Source organism: Eschrichtius robustus, chromosome 16 (assembly GCF_028021215.1).
Source record: "Eschrichtius robustus isolate mEscRob2 chromosome 16, mEscRob2.pri, whole genome shotgun sequence".
NCBI classification, from domain to species: Eukaryota; Metazoa; Chordata; class Mammalia; order Artiodactyla; family Eschrichtiidae; genus Eschrichtius; species Eschrichtius robustus.
The window spans coordinates 64,544,636-64,563,755 of NC_090839.1; the positions used below are offsets into that span (position 1 = coordinate 64,544,636).

General features: G+C 46.8%; 1 protein-coding gene across 8 annotated transcripts in view; it reads left to right on the plus strand.

The window, feature by feature from the left end:
- Positions 1-19,120, plus strand: part of SNX29 (sorting nexin 29) — a 565,105-nt gene that overhangs the window by 220,910 nt on the left and 325,075 nt on the right. The window contains exon 15 of one of the 8 annotated variants that reach the window (XM_068565501.1): positions 8,978-9,065. The exons of the other annotated variants lie outside the window; for them this stretch is intronic. Coding sequence (XP_068421602.1) covers positions 8,978-8,982 — 5 coding nt within the window. The 3' untranslated portion in view covers positions 8,983-9,065. Of the gene's footprint in view, positions 1-8,977; positions 9,066-19,120 lie in introns of those variants that run through there. 8 annotated transcript variants of the gene reach the window in all.

Sequence of the window (19,120 nt, forward strand, 5' to 3'; positions counted from 1 at the left end):
TCCATGTTAACAAACATCAGTTGTGACTCACTGAATTATTTTCACCACCCTACAAAAGGGACACAACCTGTGGTTTGAGAAACACCATTTTCTAGAAAGGGATAATATTCTGGAATCTTGTAATCTAGTTAAGTTTGATATTTTATCTGTTGGTCAAGGCCATTCCTCCTCCTTCCCTTCCTTATTTAAGGTAAAAACATTATTCTTCTTAATGAAAATTCATATATATTTTAATGCATAATGTCTTTATAGTGCAAGGTGGGATACAGACCAGTTTCCTTTGGAAATGGGAGTTGTGCTTTGGTTTTCGTGTGTTTCCCGGGAGAGACTGAATACTGGGGCTTTGCCACCATGCAGTGTGGACATACCTGTTAGCCAAGCCACCTCACAGGTGATTTGTCCTCTCTTGGGTCTAGCCCGGTTGCTCATACGTTGATCCTGACCACTCCCTGACCCCAGTGTTCACACACATCACCACCCCCTGCTCAGCCTCAACTCCCACTCTGTCCTCTGCTGAGTGCTCTGCAGACTTTGGCCTTGACCAGCCATGAAAACTGTGATTCTGCTATTCCCTCTGGGTCTGTTGAGGCCTGTAGCCTTATTTTAGTAATAGGACTTTTTTCCCCTTTGGCAAACAATGAAGCCAACTGAAGCCAACAAGAAAGGGTATTATCTCACAGAACTTCTTCGGGTGCAGGTCTGGCTGGATCCAGGTGCACAGGCAGTTTACCAGGAAGATTTATCTCTCTTCCCCTTTGTCCTGCTTCAGGTTCTGGTAGGTTTGTTTTATTTTCAGACAGCTTATCTTTCCTGGAGAGAGGAAGAGGTAAGATAGAAGCTGGAGAGACAGGGAAGGGTCAGAGCAAGGATCACTCCATGTGACCTGCAGAGAGGCTTGGGTTTTATCCTCAGGCTGGGGAACCTGGTGAAAAATTTAAAGTGGGAAGTGACATGAGTCAATTTGCATGTTTCCTCCCCTCACACGAAGATCTGCCCCATGTGTCGTATTGTTCTGTGTACGTCAGAAGCTGGATTCTGCCTTTAGAGGGATGGTTACTTTCAGATGCCTAAAATATTTTTTTCCTTTTTTTTTCTTTTTTTGAAATTTCTGACATTGTTTGAATTTAATGATTCATATTACGAATTATTCATGAAAATGATCTTCTAAGCTTCTTATAATAGCTGAAATTATCCTTCATTAGATACTGACAGTTCCTGTGATGGGTGTAATTATAAAAAAAATATTCTTAGGCTAGTTATATTCTGCAGTGTTAAAATTGCGCAAATGAGCAAGGGATAAGAATAGAAGCTGAGTAGGATGGTCAGATTTTATGGGAGAAGGGGGGTGGCAGCATTGCAGATTTTCTCAAAATGAATAAATATGTGCTGTACACATTAAATACGTTTTTATTACAGTCTGCCTTGATGTTCACCCTTTCCTCATTGGCAGGGGAGCGCATTAATTTTAGCGCCCTGAATTGTTTGTAGCTCTTGCCCATGTATGAATCGCATAAAGGAGAAATTTTTTTTTTTTCTTTCCTCCTTCGTTCCACTCAGCATTTTCTGCAAGGCAGGCTGTAGTAATCTCTGGTAGCTCTGCAGAATGGCAGGCTTGTTGCTAATACAGAGAAAGCCGAGCAGGGAGTGGGGAGGCTCGGGGGTGGGGGCAGTGAGCCGGGTCCAGTGAGCCGGGGTGGGTCTCTGGGTAATTAGCCTGAGAAATCAGGACCGCATCTTGTTCATGTCCCAAGGATGGCCGAGTGGGATGTTCATGGCTAATAGGGGCCAACCTACTTCTTGGGATTAACCTTGGCAACTTTGTGGGGAAGCACTGGGACGAGAAGAATTGAGGAGCCTTACAAACCACAGTGGCTGGGACCCCACGTGACCTGCCCCTGCCTGCCCCTCCAGGGTCTGTTAATCCCCTTTCTGCCTCTTCCTCACGTGGTCCCATCCCTTCCTGGGGGCTCTACAGAACCCCCAAGAGAGCAATTGGTGAGTAGAGCACCGTCACTGGCTCTACAGTCTAAGATCAACTCACAAGTAAAGCAGGTGGAGTGAATTCTCCCATCTCCCTGTCTTTGAACTGGACCAGTTAGCGAAATGTAAGGTAGAGGATGATTTAAAAAAGGAAGAAAAAGGCTAACATTTAAGTAGTGTTTTGCATTTGAAGAACTGCCCATGTGCTCATTTAATCCTCACATCAATCCGATATGCTAGATGCTTTATGATCTTCAGTCTGCAAGTGAGGAAGCATAAACAGAGAGCTTAAGTCACTCGCTCAAGATCACACAGCAAATTAGGAAGGTGAAACAGTGGTGGTAAATTTCCAGTGACTGGCGACAGCACGGGGTGGGGGCCTGGTCTGCCCACCCAAGAGGTTTTCAAACAAGCTTGCGTTTATTCACGCAGACATGTCTTCCAGAGCTCTCCTTTCACTTTTACCTCTTGGGACCTCTACCCATTTCCCGCCAGGTTCTGGACGCCCACCGTGCTGCCGGCTTCTGTGTCCAATTTGGCGTGTACCGCCACCCCTCGTGTAGCATTACATGTCACTTCACAGTGGGGATGGTTCGGTGTCTTCCTCGCTTGCATCTGGGCAGCCCTCCGCCTTGGTGTTTGGTTTTCTTCCAAAATGTGCACAGACCTCATTATGCCTTCAGATGACAAGAAGTAGGTACTTACTTTCCATTATATCTTAGAGACCAGAGGTTGGCAAATATTTATTTTTTTGTAAAGGCCCAGAAGTAAGTACTTTAGGCATTGTAGTTGGTCTGTCTCCTCGTCCTCTCCTTCTCCTTTTTTTCATTCCCTCCCCTCCCTCCTCTCCTAAAATGTACAGTCTTTACAATAAAATAGACCACAGGCTGGATTTCACCCAGGGGGTGTAGTTTGCCAACCCCTCTTGCAGTCATTTGTTGGTATTAAACTGCCTCTCTTAAAGAATTGAACTGTCCTTGTTCTTGCGGGTCTGATGTTTGGTTCCGGTGGTTCTCCTTGCACTTGTTCTGTCTGCTGGTTTCTGAAGTGCCCGGCACCCACTTGTATACTTTCTTCCGTTCCCTGTTAATCTCTTGCCACTCTTGCCTGTTCTGGTTTTGCTCCAGCCACCCTGGTGCCCTGGAAATTTCTCAGAGATGCAGGGCTAGTGGAGGTAGGGGTGATGGTTATTTGCTTCTTCAGACTTTTCTTTCCACAGTTTCCACAGAAAAACGCTCACTTGATGAAAGGTGACCACCAGCCTGTGTGTTTGCACCTGAGTGTTCCTTTGGAGTGGCTTCTCCCTGAGCGTGTGATGTTGCAGGAGGGGGCATGGGGAGGAAGCTCTGTGGTTTGCAGATGCCGTCCTCTTAGCCATCCTTTGCCAGCCTTCTGAGGTCTCTAGTGTAGGTACCCTTCTCACTTTTTAAGTGAGAAAACTGAGGCTCAGTGTGGGGTTCTGCACGCAGCATGTGGCAGAGCTGGAGAGTCAGTTTAGGTCTGTACATTCCAAATTTGGGACTCTGGCTGGTACCTCCTTTGGGCATGAGTAATTCTGGAATGCTTCTCCTCAGTGTGCTCGTGGTTCAGAGCAGGGTTTCTGGAGCCAGACCATGTGGGGGTGAGCCCAGTTCTACCCTTCAGCAGCTGTGTGACCTTGGGCCAGTTACCTACCCTCTCTGGACCCCAGCTTTCTTAGGTGTAAAACTGAGATAGCGGTATCGCCCTCATGGGTTGTAATGACTATAGAATGAAACCAATGACATGATGCTCGGGAAACATTAACTATCACTGCTATTTTTTCTTTTTCTTTTTTTTAAAATTTATTTATTTTTATTTATTTTATGGCTGTGTTGGGTCCTCATTTCTGTGCGAGGGCTTTCTCCAGTTTTGGCAAGCGGGGGCCACTCTTCATCGCGGTGCGCGGACCTCTCATTATCGCGGCCTCTCTTGTTGCAGAGCACAGGCTCCAGACGCGCAGGCTCAGTAGCTGTGGCGCATGGGCCCAGTTGCTCCGCGGCATGTGGGATCTTCCCAGACCAGGGCTCGAACCCGTGTCCCCTGCATTGGCAGGCAGATTCTTAACCACTGCGCCACCAGGGAAGCCCACTATTTCTTTTTTAATCAACTTTATTTTTAATCGTAGTAAAATACAGATAGCAAAATTTACCGCCTTAACCGTTTGTAAGCGTGCACTTCGATAGTGTGAAGTACATTCACATGGTTATGCAGCTGATCCCCGGAACTCTTGTCATCTGGAGATCTAAAGCTCTGTCCCCAGCTCCTTGCTTTGCTTTTTAAACAATCAGGCGAGAGCAGCAGGCACTTGATTGAATTGAAAACAGCACCTGCAGTCTGCAGACAGCTGTTGTGCTTTGCCCTGTGGGTGGCCCGGCTCCTGGGCCACGGTGAGGCATTTAGACTTGGGGTCTGTCTCCCTCCCCAGCCATGACACCTACCGTTTATTGCCTGCTTTCTCCTCATGGGCTCTTGGCTGAGCGCTTCACGGTCAGCATCTCTCAGAATGCGCGCCACAGTACTTTCCGGCATGTTCTCGTGGTTCCCCTGTTTTACATAAGAAGAAACTGAGTCTCAGAGACGCTCAGCAGCTTATGTCCGCCCACGTGGCTCAGAGAGGGCAGAGCCAGGCTCTTACCCTCATCCAGGGGCTGGCTCTGCACCTGCTAGCCTTGCCTCCCTACCCAGTTTCTTGCTATTGGACGGCTGTGGTGAGATTTTTTTTTCTCATTGTTTTCCTCAGCGTGTGAAATACTAATCCTTTTGAGTAGTGGGTTATCTGAGCACCTGCTTCTGACTTCAAGAATGGAAGAGATGTGGCAAATTATACATCTCCTCCCCTACTGCTCCTTTCTCCTTTCTTTTCCTTTCCTTCCCTTCCTTTTCTTCCCTCCCTCCCTCCCTCTCTCCCTCCCTCCCTTCCTTCCTTCCTTCTGTCTTTCCTTCCTTCCATCATTTCTTCCTTCCTCCCTCCCTCCCTCTCCTGGCTTCACTGCTTTCTCTGACACATCGTTATAGAGGGCCTGCCATGGACCAGGCCCAGTACCCGATGCCCGGAATGCAGACACAAGACAAAGTCACTGCCCTCAGAGCTCGTGGACGAGAAGGACAGACAGCTGAGTAGGAAGAAGTTACAGGTCAGCGTGACAGGCTCCCTAACATGGCACTGAGGGGAGTCTGGGTGCGACAGGAGTATGGCGGAGAGCCTGGCCCGTTCTGGGTCTGGGGAGAGCATCAGGTTCTTAGAGAAAGTGCCATCTGATTTGAGGGTTGAAAGCTGAGTAGGAATTCTCTGGGTCAAAAAAGGGAGGATGAGATGGTCAAAGCTTTCTGAAGAATTCTAAAGAAACCATCTGTGCAAAAGCAGGGTGGGTCATTGAATTTGATCTTTCTCTAGTCAAAAAAAATTTTTTTAACAGCAAGCAAGCACAAAACCAGATAACCCACTGAGACAAGCTTGCTGGAGTCCCAGCTCTGGGTCCTTTTGGATGCTTCCATGCATAGTACCTCCTGGAAGAGCCCAAGGCAGATGTGACAGTATCCCAGGGCAGGATGGGTTAAGGTTAACCGGGATTCCGATTGGCGGCTGCACGCAAGACCAGGTTAGAAGCCAGCCTGGGCACCTCCCAAAGGGGGAAGGCTGTTGGGCTTCCTGGATGTTATACTTTATCCAAGCAAGGACAGAGCTTGGATAGGCATTTCTAGGTAATCTGTAAATCTCGACCTCCCTTTACTTCACTGAAAAATCATTTCTAACACCCATTATTCTACTGAACAAAGCCTTTGGTGGTGATCAGAGACAAAGATGGCTGAAGTCTTAATATAACCTATTATATCTTTAAAAGGCAGCTTACATACTTGGGCCTGGGTATGTTGTAAAGTTTGCAGTAGGCATCTGGGTCAGCCGAGGTCCAGGGTGCAGGGTGAGAAGCAGCACGGAAAGTTTAAGGTCCTTTCCTGAATTGTTTGAGGAGTTGAGGAGCTGAGCTAAGCGTCTGACCAGGTCTCAGCAAAGCCTCAACAGCCGTAGCTGTGAACTCAGCAAGCCTTCCTCTCTTTGTTAAAAAAATTCATTGACTTTCCAGCCTGCAGCCCCATGTTTACTTTGCCATCCTCATTGTAGCTAACTGTACAGTAATACACTGGAGTTAATGAAGAGGCCCGCCTGCCTTTACACTAACCCCAGTTAGACAGATGAAGCAATTGACCTCTGTGTTTTACCGGGCAGCGTTCAGCCCTCATCCCCCAGCATTCCAGCAAGAGGCGAATTCATCCGAGGTATGAAATCCCTCACGTACAAATGGCTTCTTTGCTGTCCCACTCCTTCCTCACAATTAATCCTGGTGATGATTAATCTTTTCGCTCTTACTTTATCTAAGGAACAGTCTTGTTCAACATTCTGGAGACCTGAAAAGCGCTGTGTGTGTGTAATATTAATATGCAACCACTCAGAAAGGTGCAGAATACATTGAATTAATATAGTCGGGGAGTTTGGGATGCTGTAACCAGCAGAGGCCTGAAATTGAGGTGTATGCTAGTAGAAAGCATGAATCACTTCCTGCAACAGGAGAATGTTCTCATGATTTTTTAATGGCCCCCTGAAGATGAATGTGCACTATTAAGGTAAACTCTTTAAAAATTAAGGCTTTTGTAATTCTGTGAGTTTAAAAGAGAGAGAGAGAGAGACAAGAATCTGTAGACCGTGTAATTGAGAGGAGGCAGCTCCTGGGACTGACTGACTGAGCTGCATGGAGCTGTAGGGCCTCTGTTCATTGTCAAAAGGAGACTTTGGTTTCCAGGGCAGCTGAATGCCTTGAACCGAACCTTCAGGTTTGGGGGAACATTTATTTAATACCCAGTCCGCTGGCCAGCTGATCCCATCTGCAGACAGCAGGGTCTGGCTACAATCCTTGATTTAGAGCTGATTTGGATCTGACTTTGGGAGGGAAATTTGGACTCGGCCAATTCTTATATTATCAATAGTTGTGGTTGGGATTGTGGACCAGGAGTGTGGTGGAGTCCAGACACAGGATGCAAACTCCCTTTTGGGGCTTTTTGTGAAGAGCCAGCCTTGCTGTCATCGTGCAGTGCAGCTGGGGGTCCAGCAGGGGGCGCGGTGCTGCTCTTCTGGGGACCCAGCTGCAGCTCTTTCTTTCCTTACCGTATTTCCCAATCATTCCACAGTGCTTAGAGTTCAAATAATAACCCCGTGGTTAGAATCAGCCCTGTTAAGCAGATTTCTAGCTTTTGCATTTTCATTGCATTTTCATCGCTTCTTACCCTTACCCTCACCCAAATGATCTTCAACTCAGTAAGGATGAGGTGCAGGTCCACAGACGATGTGTAATACATAGGCGTGATGTTATTGGCGATATTCTGGGGTGATGCTTTTTATGGCTAGCTACCTGGAATTTTTCGGAGTTCTTTTTATTTCAGTTGAGGGCTGAAAGTCACACACATGCAAAACAAAACAGAGCAAAACCCCCAAAACCAAACCAAACCAAACCAAAACAAAAAGACCCCCAACTTGGCCCAGTCAGCATTTGTTGAGAGTCCTTTTGTGACGAGCCCTGGGAGCTGGTGTTCATCCTGTGCAGATCTGTGGGGGGAAGAAAAGAGTACAAGCTCCAGACCTGCGCTGTTCAAAGTGACCTCTCTGCACCAGCATCATCACCCTGAAATATGATTGAAATGCAGAATCTCAGGCCCCACCCTAACCCCACTGTTTCAGAATCTGTAGTTTAAAGATCTGCAGGTGAGTTGTCACACGTTACAGTGTGAGTAGCACTGCTTGAAGTTTCTGTAGACGGAGGATGTATATTGACATCTGTTGCTGTTATTCCCTCTCCTGCGCCTGTGGCAGGCATCACTAACCAGATACTTTTTTCCCAGTGAACCCCGTCTAAGCTTCGTAATCCTTCTCAACGCAGTGGTCCAGGTAGCCACTTTCAGTTGTTCAGAGCAGGTGCTCAAGATCAAGTTCAGTCGCTGTGCCCCACCTCCGTCGAGTCCATGATTATCTCTTACCTGGACCACAGTGGCATTCTGCCGCACCTTCCTTTCTTACCCCGCTCTTTTCCTGTTCTCTATAACACAGCCATCTTTGAAAAGTGAAAACCTTCCCTGCTTCAAACCCTTTAGTGACTTTCCATCGCAATTTAAATAAATCCGAATTCCTTACCATGACTGGGCCCTGCCCACACTCCCGCCCTGTCGTGTGCCTCCCTCCCCCTTTACCTGCTGTCCTCTGCCCCTCTGGCCTTGTACCAGGTCCTGGAGCATGCCACGCCCTTCCCGCTTCAGGACTGGGACACACCTAAGTCACCACCTCCCCGTTGTCCCTGTGCAAAAGCGGAGGAGCGCGGAGGTTTGGTCTGTCCGAAGCCTTACGACCAGTCAGAACTGGGGCAAGTTCATTTCGGAGCCCGAGATGCTGGTGTAGCTACCGCCCCCTCCCCCCCGGCCCCCGGGGACACACCAGGGAGCCTCCCGAACGTCCCCTGAGTCTTCCCGTCCCGGGACAGCAGGAAGAGCGCCCCCCTTCCTAGACTGCACCCCCCTGGCCCCCACCCCCGGCACCCTGCGTGGCCGCTCCTCCTCATGCCTCAGGGCTGGCCCTGGGCTGTCACCTCCTCGGAGAGGCCTCTCCTGGCTGTTCTGCCCCAGCAGCCCCCCACGTCCTCTGTCTCAGCGCTCTGGAGAACTTGTCGTCGTTTGCATTTAGTTTTATTTATTCGTTGTCGGGCTAGCGCTCTGTCTCTGGAGAAGACAGTAACCTCCGTGGTGACGGGATTCCTTTCTGCGTTACTGGCCCCACACCCAAAGCACCAACAGCGTGCCTGGCACGTGGAAATAGGTGTTCAGTAAATACAGGCTGAACATATGCATGGATGAGTGATGAAAGTGCAGGACAGTCCTCAAATTTTTGGCCGGATTTGGACCCAAGAGCACATCTAACCAGCCTGTACTTTGTACACAGGGTGACACGGGGAAGTGTCCGTGAGCTGAATCAGAAGGGATGAACTGGGCTGGCTTGGAGTTCCATCTGTGGTCCTGTGTCTTGTGCCAAGATCTCTACAGGTAGCTCAGTTCCCGCCGTCTCATGCTTGTCTGGTTGGACCCATGAGGTGACTTGAATTGCCTTCATTTTTTTCTAGGGCAGAGGTCAGCAAACTTTTTCTCTAAAGGGCCAGATAGTAAATATTTCTGGCTTTGTTAGCCAGAGGAGTCTTTGTCACAGCTACTCAACTCTGCTGTTGTAGTACAGAAGCAGCCCTAGACATTATGTAAACGTGTAGGCACTGTTGAGTACCAATAAAACTTTATTTACAAAAACTGGTGTTAGCCCAGATTTGACCTGAGGGCCATAGCTTGAGGCCCTTGTTCTAAGATGTCCAAATTAAAAACCAAAACCAAAACACTTCAAATGTTAGATAGCTTTCATTTCTTGCCAGATTTGTTTGCAAAGTGCCTTGGAAGACAGATTTGAAGCTGTTCTTTGGACTCAGGAACTGGTTCTTCAACTTGAGAAACATCATTGTTTTTGGCTTTCCGTTTGGGCAAAGAGTCAAGCAGTGATTTCTCAGTTGCAAAAAATACTTTTCACTTTTCAAATAAACAATCATATTCTCTTCATTAGTCACCCATCTGCTGGGCCCTCTGCGGTACTGAGGAAAGATTCCTTCATAAACAGCAGGATCGCATTGTCCAAACTAACCCTGTTTCTTTAGTGATAGCTCTTTTGTGGAAACTGGGCTCTTCTGCACGTGGGTGCCTCATCCTTGCCCAGATGCTGGGAGGGCCCATTCAGCATTAGTGGAAATGCCAATATGCTTCCCAGATCGATCAGACAAAACTGCACGTGGACAAGTTTCAGCATTCGTTTTTTGACCAACCAACAGTTGATAGGCCTTGAGTGTCCCAAACGTTTATCTTTGAGTTAGGTGGGAAAAAAATGCAAAACCAAATCCGAAGTGAGAATTAATGCTACTCTAACACCTAGAAATGATTTGGGCTGCAAGTAACAGTTGTGGCTTTCAAGAATAAGAGTTTGTTTTCCTTTGTAACGAGTCACTTAAAGGTTAGATTGGCTAATGAAGAAACTGAGTCCCTGGCTGGTTAAGTAGGGTGCACAGTTCACTCTCCTGGGCTCTGAAGCTTGGTCTCTTTCCACCACACTGAGCCCCTTCACTAGAGAAAATTAGGAAAGCAGGACTTCCTTCAAAAGATTTTTCCTATCTTCAGACGCCTTTGAAAAATATTACTGAACTCATGCCGTACATCAAATTTTGTATTTTGCTTCTTCCCCTGACCTGTCTGTCTCAGGGGTTTTTCTATCATTATATAGACTGCATAACTCCAGTCTGTAACAGCTGTATAATGGTCCATTTAGAGGATGGCCAGAGTTTATTTAGTCCATTTCCTATACTTGGGCTTTTTTTATTTAAACTGTTACTTTACCGAACATTGCTGCAGGGAATGTCTTTTGTATCCAAAAATTTCCCACGTTTCCAGTTAATTTGGGGGATGTGGTACCATAAACCAAATGGATGGATGAAATGCTGTGTTTTTTTCTGACTTTTGTTATGGATTTCCGTGTTGCTCCCCAGAAGGACTGTGTCCATTTGAATGTGTCACCTGACCACAGGGCCTTGTGGCCACTCTCTCCAGCATTAATGGATGGTTACCATTTGAATTCTAGTAGGCAAAAATATGGCTGGTTGTATTTGTACTTCCTGAGTTGCTATGGAGATGGAATACTTTTTTTTCTGTATTTATAAATTGAATTTCCTTTTGGTGAATTATCAGCTCATTTCCTTGGTGTTTATGTCTTAAGGATTTTTTCTGTGGGTTATATGAGGGCTTGGCCTCCATAAAGATGCTGGCTCTTTGCTCTAATGGGTTCACAGTTCTAAGGTCTAGAAATAGTCAGAAATCGTCCTCTCCTTTTAGTGTCCCCCAGTTTAGGTTTTCAGCAGATGGCCTGGTTAAGGCACTTTGACAGGCCGTATTTCGAGAATGAAACCTTCAAGCCTTTGTTTGAAGGTATTTATAGGGGCTTATGGTCATTAAGGGGGAAAGAGCATCAGGCAGCTGCACTGAAATCCCCCCCCCCCCCCCCCCCCGTCGTTCCCATGGTATAATTACTTCGGTAGTGGATGTGTCTAAAAGCTTGAATCCTGGGCTTACTTTTCCTTTGGGAAACAAAAGAACAGCTCTGGTTTATAATCTCCCTCTGAGCCTCACGGTGGGGTAGCTGAAACTTGAGGAAATCTGGCTACTCACAAGAGTGTAATTTTCCCCAAAGCTACAGGACTTGGATACCGAGTACTGCGTGCAGCCCGTTGCTGTCAGAACCAGGCAGGGCTTTGGAGACAGCTGGTGTAGAAGGAGTGCTGATGGCTGGCCGTGTTTGAGCCCTTGCTCTGTGCTGAGCCCTGGAGGTGTGGCAGAGAGAGGCTGGCTGCACGGTGGGTCCTGGCCAGACCCTTTTTTGAGCTGCATGCCTTGACAAGCTGCTTCTCTGAGCTTTATATTCCTTATCTGCAAAATGGATATGGTAACAGTTTCCTGACTACTGTCCTGAGATGGAGCCAGTCCAAGCCCGGTCCAAGCCTCTGGTGCAGGAAGGACTCTGACGAACAGTCTTCTTCCATCTCACATTGGTGTGCCTAGAGTTAATAAAGTGCTTTCATATCTGTTACCTCTATTTTTATCTTGAAAATAACTTCGTGGGTTCTGGTCTTTCAAACGTGTGAATTGAATTAGACCATCGTGTCACTGCTAAAGAGCCTTCCTTGGTCCCTCGTTGCTCTTGGAGGTCAGCTCTCGTCAGCATTTCCTGGCCTGAGGTCTCCCCACCTCATCCCCTCGTCCCCAGCCCCCCGCCATGCATGTACCCCTTCCCCCTTAGCTCTCTGCGCTAGCGACACAGGTCTCTATCTTCCTCCAGTTTCCAGGAGGTGTGTTCTTTTTCCTCTAAAGACCTTTGCACTGACCATTTTCTTCTTTGCTTGAACCCCCTCCTGGAAAAAAAAAATAGCCACTCCTTCCCCTTTCTGACAGGCCAACGCCTGCATCCTTTAGGCCTCGGCCAAAGGTATGAGGCCTACGGAGTTCAGGGGCTGGGCAGTCAGGAGGTGTGGGGGCAGGCGGCTCCAGCACTGGAGTTGCCTACTGGTTCCCCTTAGTCCAGCGGCACTTATGTCATCATCTGTGTACCTCCGCGCTCCAGTTCTGGCTGCCGCACTGGAAGCAGCCACTCCCAACCCTCCTCCCTCCAGCCCCTGGCAACCACTCATCTACTCTCTGTCTCTAGAGATGTCCCTATTCTGGACATTTTAGATAGACAGAATGAGGTAATATGTGACCTTGTGTGTCTAGCTTCTTTCATTCAGCACAATGTTTTCAAGATTGGTGAACATGGTAGCAAGTATCAGTACTTCATGCCTTTTTATGACTGAATTATGTTCCATTATAAACACCACATCTTAGTTTATCCATTCATCAGTTCATGGACATTTGGGCTGTTTCCACTTTTTGGCTCTTGTGAATAATGTTGCTATGAATGTTCACGTACAGGCTGTTGTAGGGACGTGTTCTTTCATTTGTCTTGGGTACGTACTTAGGAGTGGCCTTGCTGGTCAAATGGTGACTGTGTTTAACTTTTGGAGGAACTGCCACACTGTTTTCCAAAGTGACTGTACCCCTCACCAGCAGTGAATGAGGGTTCCAGTGATTCCACATCCTTGCCAACATTGGTTACCATCTGTCTTTTTATTACTGGCATCCTAGTAGGTGTGAAGTGGTATCTCACTGTGGTTTTGATTTGCATTTGCCTGATGGCAAGTGACGCTGATCATCTTTTCCTGTGCTTACTGGCCATCTGCGTATCTTCTTTAGGGAGATGTCTCTTCAGATCCTTTGCCCATTGTTTGATTCAGCTGTCTGTTTTACTGTTGAGTTGTGAAAATTATTTGTATATTCTGGACACAAGACCCTTATCAGATATATGATGTGCAAATGTTTTCTCCCATTTTGTGGGTTGTCTTTTCATTTTCTTGATGGTGTCATTGAAGCATACACGTTTTTAATTTTGATGAAGTTCATCTGTTTTTTTCTTGTTATTTGTATTTTTGGTGTCATACCAAATTTAGTTTGCTTTTAAATCATTGTTTCTGTCAATTAATTTTATGTCTCAAGATGATTTGATATCAAGATGATCTGATATTTAAGGAGTAAGTACCCTTTGACTCTGGCCCAATGGTTTTGGGGTATCTTGAATGGAGAGTTGTCCGTTCCCTCTTTGGACTCACCATCATGCTTCATTTACACACCTCTGTAACCGTCACCAAGCACCCAGGACTGGAGTTATTGAGAGCATAGCTGTTTCCCTGCTGAGCATCATAGTAGGTGCTCAGAAAATATCTGCTGAGTGGATGGCGGAACAACGGACTTCCCATTCGGGCAGGTATCACCCATGCTTTCTTTGTTTCTCTGATGCTGTTTTTCTTCTCCATTATCTCTCTCTGTCTCTGAGTGTGTGTGTGTGTGTGTGTGTGTGTGTGTGTGTGTGTGTCTGTGTCTGTGTCTGTGTCCCTCTCTGGCAGTACTCCCTGTCCTCCTCTGCCCACCCCCTCCTTTTGGTTCTCTCTCTTCTCTTTCTCTTACTCTTCCTGTCTCTCACTCTCTCCATCTCTCTTTAGGTCCCTCTGGCTTGGTCTTTGTTTCCTCAGAATCTCTCTGTCTCCTGCTCTCTGTCTTTTTTCATTCTTTTCTCACTTTTTCTTCTAAGCAGTTTACCCCATCAGATGATCTTTGCAAGTGATTGGAAGCAGACCTGCTCTTCGTCCCCCCATTTCCTTCCTTTCCTGTCTCTTTCTTTCTTTCCTGTCTCTTTGATTATCTTTGGTGTTTAATGAGTTTAGAGATGTTATACACAAACTGTTGATCCCTCTTCGCTGATTGACCCAGGTTGGCAGAAGTCGCTCGGGAGCCACTGGTCCCTGGGCTGCAGCGCTCAGATTTCCAGCTTGCTGTCTGCGAGTCTGTCCCCCCCCACCCCCCCACCCCGGGTCTGCAGTACTTAATTTGAAATTTGGTTTGAAAGCCGCAATGATTCATTTTCACATTCTGAGGTACATTTTTGGTCTGTCGGATGGGAGCAGTGCAGGCATATTTTTCCCTGTGTGTTACTGCTGGCGTTTGTCAGGAGCTCTATTATGGAAATCACCATTTCTGCCTTTCCATTTTCCCAGGTTACTCTCCTATATTGATATATTTTCACCTGTGCAACGTTGGGCTGTTCTTCAGGGTTCTTGCTTTCTGATTCAGTGGCAAGACTCAAAATAACACAGAGGAAAGAAATGGAAAAACCTTTGGGTAAAAAAGATTTGCACTCCATACTTCTTTTATTGAAAGGAAAATTAATCAGTGTTTTGAACAGAAAACATAAATGCAATAAAATGTGGATGAAAACATAGGTTGTAAATTTGATCTGTGTGTCCGTGTGTGTTTGGAGCACAGATTCTGATATATAATCACAGTTCTTTTTGGCAGTATACAGAAACCTGAGGGAACTGAATAGTAACAGGTAAGGATTCAGGAATAAATAACAATTTAGGGGTTATTGGGAAAGTACAATATTCTGTTCCTGTAGGACTTGTTTTTGCCAGGGGGTGGGGGGGAATATGTGTGACTTAAAATTTGATCTCTCTGTTTTTAAAATATGCTGCCTCTGCTTGCACAGATAACCCAGAACTGATTTACATATTTATTTCCCAATACTATAGGTTTGGATTTTGTATCTCTGGTTTCTTCATATCAATCTGAAACAAATCTCATTAAATAAATGTTCATCAGCTCTGTTTCAACAGTTAATACATCGTGTTGAGAAGAGGCTCTGCTTGCCATAGCTTCTGGCAGCGTTGCTTCCTACAGTGGAAGGAAGAATGTTGTTGATGGGAATTCCCAAAGTTAGGCTAAAGTGGGGGTGAAGTAACTTTTCTAGGTGAAGAGGTGATCTTTTTTTTTTTTTTTTTTTTTTGATTTGTATGTGTGTGTTTTATTATATATTAGTCTCTTAAATCAAATAGAAGACAAAAAGTGGAGCTACAAACCAAAGTTACAACAGTACTAGCTTTTCTCGTCGCCCGTCTTTACCAGAGGTCTTTATTTCTTCATAAGGCTTTGAGCTACTGTCCAGCGTCCTTGACTCCAACCTGAAGAACTCCCTGTGGCAGGCGGGTCTGGTGGTTAAGAACTCTCTCAACTCTTGATTAACTGGGAATGTCTTGATTTCTCCCTCATTTTCGAAGGAAAGTTTTGCTAGATATAGGATTCTTGGTTGACGGTTTCTTTCCTTCAACACTTCAAGTACACTGAGTCATGCCATCTGGCCTCCGAGGCTCCTGATGAGAAATCTGCTCAATGACCTTCCCGGCAAACCTTCTCTCAGCTTCATAGACTTTCATAATGTACCGTATCATGTCTTATGCAACAGAACATTTTGTATAGTATCGTGAAGTCAGTTAAGTTGTAACGTTATTTTGAGACCAGAATTTAAGGAAAAGGAATTGAACATTTCAAGTGTAGACATTACGAGGTCTCTAAAATTATTACACATTTTCAAACTAGAAATAAAAAGGCCACTGAAGTATCCTGCAGATTTTTATTTATAACAAAGTGAATACCAATATCTAATAACACACGTAAAGAAAAATTTCTTTGGGATCCTTTTTCCTAAGTGTAAAGGGGCCTTGAACTCAAAAAGTGAGAAAACCACTGTGGTGTATCCCCAGCGGTGATGGGTCCATTTCTTGCTCTGACCTCAGAGTGCACCATTGTGATGTACTTCACAAAGCCCTATGAAAGAGAAAGGTGGGCCCAGGTTTTTGGTCCTTAGAGCCCAGGAAGCTGCTTTTGGTGACCTGACGGCCTTGGACCTACAGTTAGCTTGTGTTTTCCTTGTTTCTGCCATTTTGTTGATTTTCGTTTCTCTTTTCTCTACTCTTTTTTATTTGTGTCATTGTTCTTTCTACAGTTAGCATAGTGAGTATTGTTGGTATAGTTGATACTTGATTAGCATAGTTAGTGTAGTTAGTACTGGTTAGCGCTGTTGGTACAGTTAGCGTAGTTAGCATTGTTAGTAGAGATAGCACACTTAGCCCTGTTAGTACAGTTAGCGTTGTTAGTTAGCGTAGTTAGCGTTGCTAGGTAGTGCTGTCAGTCAGTGTAGTTAGCAGATCACCATGATGCAGGGCCTCACAGCCAAATCTGCTGGCAAGGAGGTTCATATTGATGACTTCGAGATCCTCCACACCATTGGTGAAGGCACCTTCGGTAAAGTGAAGTTGGCCCGGCACATTCTGACCGGGACACAGGTGGCTCTGAAGGTGATTAAGAAAAGGCGTCAGAGCTTCTCAAGTGTCCAGGCACTTTTCTGGGAAGTGTGCAGTCTGAAGGCTCTGAATCACCCCAATATTGTAAAACTGCTGGGGGTGATTGACACGGAGGAGACAGTTTTTCTGGTGATGGAGTACCTCAGTGGGGGGGACATGTACCGCTATTTGAAGACCCATGGCCGTATGACAGAGGCGGAGGCCCGAGGCCCGTTCCAGCAGCTGGTCTCCGCCCTGCAGCACTGCCACCAGAGGGGCATCGTGCACCGGGACCTGAAGCCACTGAGCCTCCTCTTTGATTCCAACATGAATATCAAACTTACAGACTTTGGCCTCAGCAACAAGTGTGATGGCACTGTCCAACTGGACACGATCTGCGGCACACACCCTTATGCTGCCCCGGAACTCTTCCTGGGGCAGAGCTACAGCGGCCCTGCGGTGGACGTGTGGAGCTTGGGAGTAGTGCTGTACACCATGGTAACTGGGTCCCAGCCCTTTGTGGGAAAAGACTTCCAGGAGCTGCGGAAGCAAATCCTACAAGGGCAATACCCCATCCCACCTTATCTGTCTTTGAAGATAAGGGATCTGTTACAAAAAATGATTGCCCTCAACCCCAGTGACAGAGGCACCTTACCTGACCTCATGAGGCATCCATGGGTCAACATGGGCCAGAAGGAGCCACTCCAGCCACCCTGTGAAGAGGACCTGGAGGTGACAATGGTGAGGACTCCAGGCTTGACTTGCGACCAGATCCAGGACACTGGGACAGGCAGTGTGAGCTCCAAGAAACCCAAGGTGGAGGTCTCCATCATAACTCTGAAGCCCTTCTCTTGCGGGGACCTCTGTGGCAGTGAACTTGAGCCTTCTCCAAGCCCTGTGGTGTCCTCCCTGCAAACCAGGCGGCTCTACCACAGAAAAAATGTGCAGCTGCAGGAAGACCAGCAGGCAGGGCAGAAGACCGGTGAGTCTGCCTGTCCCCCACCCAGCCTGGAGGCGAGGACTGCCACCCCCAGCCCAGCCCCCCAGTGTGGCACTGGGACATCCACCTCCAGCAGCAGCAGGATTGGAGCCCCAGAGGGAAGCAGCTGCCCCCTGGGTGTGTCCAACACTGGAAGGTCCTCCCACGCTGGGCAGCCTGAGAGTGTGTCCTCATCCACTCTCTCTGGCCAGAGCCAGAAAAAGCAAGGGGTGGCTGGGAGAATCTGGAACTTTATTTTGAAACATCTTTGTTGCAAGCTGCCCAGCATGAGGCGTCATAATAAAGTGAGCCCATGTGAACCCCATGGATGACCGAGGCAGGAAGGTCAGGCCGCCGCGCTCCCTGGGGCCCGGTGCAGGGGGAGAGGAGTGTGTTCTCTGCACGGCCTTCAGAAGCATCGTATCCAAGACCCTGGCCAGCTCAGAGGATGGTCCGGAGCAGCCTGGGCGACCGAAAGCGAGGCCACCGTGGCTGCAGGTCTGCCCCTCAACCCCCACCTGGGTGAAACTTGAGAGACTGGACTGTCATTCCTGGGGCACGTCTCCCCTCCCCTACTCTTCTGTCTTCTGTGTTGGTGGGGGAGGGGGATAGTTCTTGTTCCAAGAACTCCTTGGTTCTTCCAATTCTACTTAATAAACTTGATGCTCCAGAAAAAAAAAAAAAAAAAAAAATACATCGTGTTGGTTGACCCAAAAGACGGGATTGGAGAAAGGAAGGCGGTCACTTTCAGGTTTTGAGTATTTGTTTTTAAAAGTCTTCATTTGAACACATGTCTGTGGGAGAAAGCAGAAGACAAAAAGGGCTCACGACTGCAGTCTGTCCATCGGTGAAGGAGCTTTCTTGGGAGTCCTCTCTGACAACTTCCGTTTCTGTCTTACTGGCCAGACCTAGTGGCACCACTTGGATGTAAGGGAGGTGTGAAGTGTGCTCTCTCGGCTTAGTGCGTGGCCTTCTTGAATAACACTGGGCTTCTGCCAGGAAGGAAGAAGGAGGGGAGGGATGCCAGGCAGGCTACCCTGCCCTGCTTGTAGAGGTAGTGCCGGCAGCAGCCAATGTTCATTGAGCGATTACTGTGTGCCGAGAAGTACACTGAACACGGTACATGTATTAGAGATGGCGTGAGGGTAACCAGGTGGTGCCTACACCTGCCCTAGCATCTAGCATTTGGTTGGCCAGGAGATTTTTAAATTGTCAACACCATTTCCTCAGTTGTGTCTAGCTCACTGGACTGCAGACCCCTTGAGAACAGGGAGTGCTTGCTTTTGTCCCTCAAAGTACCTAGCTCAGTGCTGTGTACCTAGGAAATGTCCACCACATCTTGACTTACTAAACCAAGGCTATTTCTACTGAAGTGTGTGTGTGTGTACTTTTGTGTTTTCTGATTACAAAGAGCTGTACATTTATTAGAGAAAAATTTTAAAACAGGGACGAGGACAAAGAAAGGAAAAAGGAATCACTTTTAATCCCATCGCCCAGAAGTAGCCATGGTTAAGATCTTTCAAGTACCTATTTTTGATCTTTTTTCTTGGTTTTTATATGTGTCTGTGTAACACAAATTTGGATCATTCTACATATATCATTTTGTGTCCTCACATTTCACTTGGGATTATATCATGAGCATTTTTACAGGTGATTAAATGTTTTTTTTTAGCAGTCTTAATGGCCGCATAGTATTTCATACTCCCTTTGGCTGGGTGTTGTTTTTATTGTTCTTACTGCTGTTGTGACTATTTTTAAGCACACA